General features: G+C 51.3%; 1 protein-coding gene across 1 annotated transcript; it reads right to left on the bottom strand.

Annotated features, from left to right (window-relative positions):
• Nucleotides 1-2039: 2039 nt before the first annotated feature.
• On the bottom strand, nucleotides 2040-4402 carry CHAC1 (ChaC glutathione specific gamma-glutamylcyclotransferase 1). Its single transcript, XM_061462296.1, has 3 exons — nucleotides 4113-4402; nucleotides 3978-4013; nucleotides 2040-3779 (listed from the first exon to the last, which is right to left on the bottom strand). Exons 1-3 carry the CDS (start codon nucleotides 4371-4373, stop codon nucleotides 3348-3350), a joined length of 729 nt encoding a protein of 242 aa, XP_061318280.1. The 5' UTR covers nucleotides 4374-4402; the 3' UTR covers nucleotides 2040-3347.
• Nucleotides 4403-6000: the final 1598 nt, after the last annotated feature.

The raw sequence follows: 6000 nt of genomic DNA, 5'->3' as shown, positions 1-6000 counted from the left end.
AACATGTTTCTATTGCAACCAGTTTCTAATGTGAAGTGACCTGATTGGCACAAGCTGGTCATAGGGATGTTAGAGAAGAGAAAACGGTGTGTGCAAAGGGATGCATCTCCAGAAATGCCCTGCAGCACTTTGCAAAGGAGGGCACTTGTCTCACCCTCTGACAAGATGGGTGCTCATTCCCAAAACAACCACCAGGCCAGCGGCATTGCTGCCAGAAACCCACAGCTAGCTGCCCTGGTCTAAGTCCTGTCATGGGGAGAGGCAGCCTGTAGTGAAATGTGTATGGGGTAGGACACTGTCCTTGTGCGTCACCACTGGCCTGGCACTCCCAAGTGCCATGGTTGTGTGACTGCCTCCAAGCAGCAGTTATCATCTTCCTCACATTTGGTTCATCAGAGGCAGGCCACCGTGGTCCCCATCTCTGAGCAGCAGCACACAGAGAAGCTGGACAGATAGTTGCTTCATTAGGGACTATAGTGACAGGACAAGGGGTAATGCGTTCAAACTTAAACAGGGGAAGTTTAGATTGGATATAAGGAAGAAGTTCTTTACTGTAAGGGTGGTGAGGCACTGGAATGGGTTGCCCAGGGAGGCTGTGAATGCTCCATCCCTGGCGGTGTTCAAGGCCAGGTTGGACAGAGCCTTGGGTGTCCCTGCCCATGGCAGGGGGTTTGGAACTGGATGATCTTAAGGTCCTTTCCAACCCTAACAATTCTATGATTCTAAGTGTTACAGGGTGTCATCTCTCTTCTCTCACATGGCCAAAGTTCAAATCTGGGCTCTTAATATTTTTAATTCAGCAACTGATCAAAACAGGACCAGTTCTGAGACGCACAGGGCACTGTAAAAGCCTCAGGAGAAAGAAGTCACATTCTCTCATTGTCTGTGTTAGTGACTTGATGATGCAGTTTTAGGATGAGAACAAAATGGGATCCTTTTTTGGAAGTCCATTGCAAAGAATTAATTGGGAATTAATGGTAGTTCAGTGGTGTTATCTGTGCTTAAAACACTTAGCTGATGGGTTGTTCACAAGCACTCACTGCTTGTCTTTTACCAGTGATGTGAAAGATTATGGGGCCACACAGGCTAAGGAGGATGAATGAAGCAAGGGGCTCTCCATGCAAGTTGCTGAGGGCACATCTGCCAGTAATTCCTGTCAGTGGTGCCTTTGAACATTTGAAAGGTGTGAAAATGTTTGTTTTACCTGGAGATAATTTGGTGCCTGACCCCTGCCTTCTAAGGGAGCGTTTCCCTGCAGGTAAGTTGGCTCTTTAACCCTTTGCTTTTTCAGCTGGGGGATGCAGACCCCATGTGAGGATGCAGCTGCTCAGCTGCAGTGAGAGCTCCACAGAACAGGTAAAGTGTAGTTTCCCTGATCTACTACCCCTGAAACATGCACTGCCTTTAATTAGTGCTAAATTCAGTTGTTTCAATTCATTTTCTCCCTATCACTCAAGTCCTGAGGCAGGTAGTACTGTGATCTGCCAGTGCTAAGGCAGCTGGCAGCCAGAGGAATCACAAGGGCAGTTGCACATTGCCCCTGTGCACAAGGCAGAAGGGAAATAACTGTCTCCGTTGCTGCAGGCAGCAGATCGGGCTGTGGCAGCAGTTTCTTGTCCTTCCACTATTACCTCTTGGACACAGCAATGCCAAGTTACACTCGGAACAAAAATCCTTTGTTCTGCCAAGGGAGAATTGAATTTCTGTGCCTGCCCTGTACAGTCAGGAGGGCTGGCTTGCATCTGTCATCAGCATTAGCACTGCAGAATCAACAAGAGCTGGAAAACAGGAAGGGAAAGTCACTGAATCTGCTTTTCTCAAAGGGAAAGTCAATGGGTGTCTTCCAGTACATCCAGCAGAGGCCAGCTGCTCAGCAGCAAGGTGTTGGGTTTTGTTTGAAACAAACCAAAGAAACCCCACATCATAGGAACTACAGCAGCGTTTCCAGCTAAGGTTTAGGTTCTGGGTTTTGGTTTGGCTTTGTTTAAATTCTGATCCTTCTTTAATTAAATCAGTAATGAAAAAGACCAACACCGAAGTACAGAAGGCTAACTTTGTCAGTTTGATTTATTACTGGGCACAGCACAGTACCACTTCATATACATACAAGCCACAGTAATACAAACACTCCCTATCCTTTTGTATAATTAAAAACCCCACATGGTACTTGGGAGGAGTCAAGTGTCCCAGGGGTCAGCTCCCAAGAGCTGTTTTGCTGCAGTAGCAAGTTTTCTTACAAAATACTATGGGGTTTCATGCTGTTATGATGTGAAGCTGAATGCCTGAGCTTGAAGCAGCGCCTCTCTGCTTAACACACTCAAGGCAGGCTTGGCAATAGCTCAAACGTTTGCAAGTATGCTCAGTCATGGTCCTCTGCAGTCAGATAAATGCATACCAGCCACCCCAGTGTGGAAATAGAACCCTCAAATGCTTCCATAGAAACCCACGTTATCCTGAAGCACCAGAGGTTCACCCAGTACAGGGCTACTTAAAAATGCTGCTGTTTCCTGCAGGCAGCACAGACTTCCCACCCAGGCAGGACCGTTCCTTACAGTCAGTTAAGTCTGCAGCAGCACAAGGTCAGTGAAGCTTGGAGAAAAGCTGCTATCATTAAAGCAGGCTTAGCTCCTCAGGAAACCGATTTAAAACTAGAAGGCACAAGTGCAAGGTTGAATGTGGGCTGCACACCGCTGCAGCACGTGAGCAGTTGAGACGCCCCTCCTAGGGGGAAATACAACACATAATAAATACATGTTAGCAAATAAGTGCATTACTGTGATCCTTCACAACACAAGGAAATAGGATGCACAAGAGCCTACAGAGGCTGCTTCATTTAATATTGCACAGAAGTCCTGAAATCTAGTGTCAGGTCATTGTACTGCAGGTGGGATGTGGCAGGGGGAAAAATGAAAGGTCTTATTTGGCAGAACCTGCCCAGGTCTCCACCACTACACAAAGAGTTTTTTACCAATCTGAGGTAGAATTACATGTATACTGCTTAAAGCCAGTCAAGTCCTGCTCAACTAGTCTTCAAACTAAAAAAGAAAGAAGTAGATAGAATAGAGGAGCCTCTTTCTTCTCTGAGTGCTCCAGGCTTGTCCCTGGAAGCAAGTCTCACAGAGCAGAATTCCAGCAAAAGATCCCTGCTCCCCAGCTGGAAAGCCGTGATAGCTGTTGTGGAGTGGAACAAATAGTAATCGCAAGTCCTATAGCAAGCATGTTTTACACCACTTCCTCCCTCCCCTACTACTTGCTAATGCTCCCTTTATTCAGGATGTTTTATCAGTTAAGACTGTCCCCATTGCTTTGTCCCTTACGTCCCTTCTACTGGGACCCTGCAACCTATTTCAACCCTTAGACTTCTGAGGGTTGCTTGCAGTTTCTTCTGGAGACTCTTCTGTGCAGCACAGGCACGGAAGGATGGAAATAAGTGCCTCCTCGATGGAGAAGAGATGTTTATCCTCTGCTTGAGGACAGAAGTAACGCATAAAGTCTGCCAGTCTCAGCAAGTACTCAATGTTATGACCAGCACAGCCACTTGAGACAATGATTTGAGCTGCGATGTCTTCTTCAGATGCTGGGCCGAGGTAAGAAGGGTTCTGGGGTGTTGCAATGTAAACAAGAGCCTGGATGGGTTCCTCTGCATCCTTCTCCTGAGGGTGGAACTTCACCAGCTTGGTGTCGTAGCCTCCCAGGACAGCTTCTCGCATGTTGAGATACTGGAGCGATGCAGGGATCTGCTCCCCACGGACTTCATAGGCTACACCCCATGTGCACGCCTAAGAAGAGAAAGGTGGTTATGGGATGCTGTAGCTGCAGTGGACACATCTGCTAACACTTCAGTGCAAGCCTGCCTCGCTTTGGGGTCTGCACAACTGACACGAAGGCAGAGGAGGGGAACACACCCCACCCGCATCCCGGGAGGGCTGCAGCTACCGGAGCCAATGGGAACCCCCACCCAGCCCCGCGGTACTCACCCCGCAGTCCTCCAGCAGCGTCACCACCCGCCCGGGCTGTGAGGGAGAGCGAAGGGCAGAGCCGTTAGAAGCCGAGCCCGCACCACCGGCGGCCCAACGCCTGCCCCCCCGCTCCACAGCCGCCCCTGCCCTTACCATCTTCTCGCTGCCGCGGTGGAAGGTGTCTCCCTGCCAGAAGCGGCGGCTGTAGCCGCGGATGAAGCCCACCTTGCGCGACGTGAACTCGAAGCCCGGCCTCCACACCAGCGAGCCGTACCCGAAGATCCACACCGGCGCCGAGCCGCACTTCAGCTCCGCGTCCTCCGCCTCCCCCGGGGGCTCGGGGGTGATGCGAGGGGCCGGCGGGGGCTCGGGCCGGCTGGGGCACTCCTCGGGACACTGCGGGTCTCGCTTCATGGCGACGTTTGGCGTTGGGACGGGCAGGGACGCGGTGCTTTAAAGGCCGCCGGGCCGCCCGCCCCGCCCCGCACGGGTGATGCAACGAGGGCGGGATGTTTCGCCGCCCGTGGGGCAAAGCGGGGCGCGGGTTGCGTCAGGCGGGGCGCTGGGAAGGGACCCCGACCCCGACCCCGACCCCAGCCGGGCACAGATCGGGGTGAAGCGGCTCGGGCAGGGCCGGGGTGCGAGCTGGGGGTTGGTGGGCTCCGAGGGGCTTGTTCTGTGAGCGGGAGCGCGGTGGAGCCTGCGGGATGCCCGCCTGGGGATGCCCGCCTGGGGATGCCAGGAGATCACCCGCTGTCAGACCCTGCACACTTGTCCTAGCGAGGGTCCTGGGGTGGATGGAGCACGCTACATCATGCCCGAAAGGGAGAAACTGAGGCGGATTGAGCCGTCAGCAGCCTGCTCCGCACTCCCTTGGCTTCATCCAGCTGCTGCTGAAAAAACAAGCAGTTAATATTAAACTGGGGGAAGCGACAGCTCCTTACGTCAAGAGGGCTGAGGTGTAAGACATGTAAGTGAAACAAAGCAATGAAATCCACACAAATACAAGGAAATGGTGCGGAGTCTGGGCAGTTCAGTGCATTTTGCCTTGTACCACATCCAGCTGGAGTCTGGGCTTGTGGTACATAGTGTATGTCCAAGAGCTGCCTGTGTGTCAGCGGGAGACCTGGCTGTACATCAGCTTTAAGCAGGTTGTGATGGCTGAAGAATCCAAAGACACGGGCTCATTTACAGAGTTGTTCATTTTGGTAGTGGGAGAGAAAAGGGGGGGGAAGAACAAGAAGCAAACCCATTGAGGTATTGTTGTAGAAGTATTTCTCATTATTGTTCTTGTCCTCTGCTTCTAATCGCTCCAGACAGTCTATGTACACTCTTTTCTTTAGTTTCCTGTTGGGTCCCATCCAACCAGCACCCACCTTTCCCCTCCACTTAACAGGGCGTTGCAGCCACCACACACACAGCCCGTGGTGGGTGCTCCCTGTACCTTGGCACACTGACCACGGGTGACATCAACAGCCAGCATGGCTCTCTCGCCTGTCTGCCATGCCCTACACAGCCTGCCCTTTACTCCTGACTCTCTGACTTGCCGCTTTGGATGGCCCTTCATGAGGTCAGCCTTAACACAAAGCTCCTGAGTTTTCCTCTCCACTTGCACTATTCCCTGTCACCTTCTATGTCTTACTCAGGCTCAAAGGAATGGGGTCAGTGCTGTGTCCCCCCAGCCTTTCACAATGCACACCCATGCTGTTACATGCTTGCAGCCTCCTACTGATTCCTCATCAATCCCTTTCTGTAACAGAATGTGAATGCATCTCCTGTTCATATAGCTGCTGTACTTGGAGGTCTGAGTCAGACAAGAAAGTGCTCTAGAAAGTGACCTTCTTAGCAGCTGCATCAAAGCTCTGCTTGGCAAAACAAGAATGAAATCTCTACTCTTACCTTTCCAGTGTTGCGGATCCTGGCTCTTAAGATACAAGACTCCCTCCTTAGCCATGCAGTTTGTCAATGTGAATGTGTCCTTTCAATCAAATTAAACCAGTATAAACTGAGTATTAAACCAGCCCTCTGTGTCCCATTGCAG

The sequence above is a fragment of the Pezoporus flaviventris genome, unplaced genomic scaffold (assembly GCF_033815535.1).
Source record: "Pezoporus flaviventris isolate CSIRO_AGI_PZ_B2104156 unplaced genomic scaffold, CSIRO_AGI_Pfla_v1 ptg000035l, whole genome shotgun sequence".
Classification (NCBI taxonomy): Eukaryota; Metazoa; Chordata; class Aves; order Psittaciformes; family Psittacidae; genus Pezoporus; species Pezoporus flaviventris.
The sequence above is the reverse complement of the archived record's forward strand: the minus strand, read 5'-3'. Positions and strand labels throughout refer to the sequence as shown.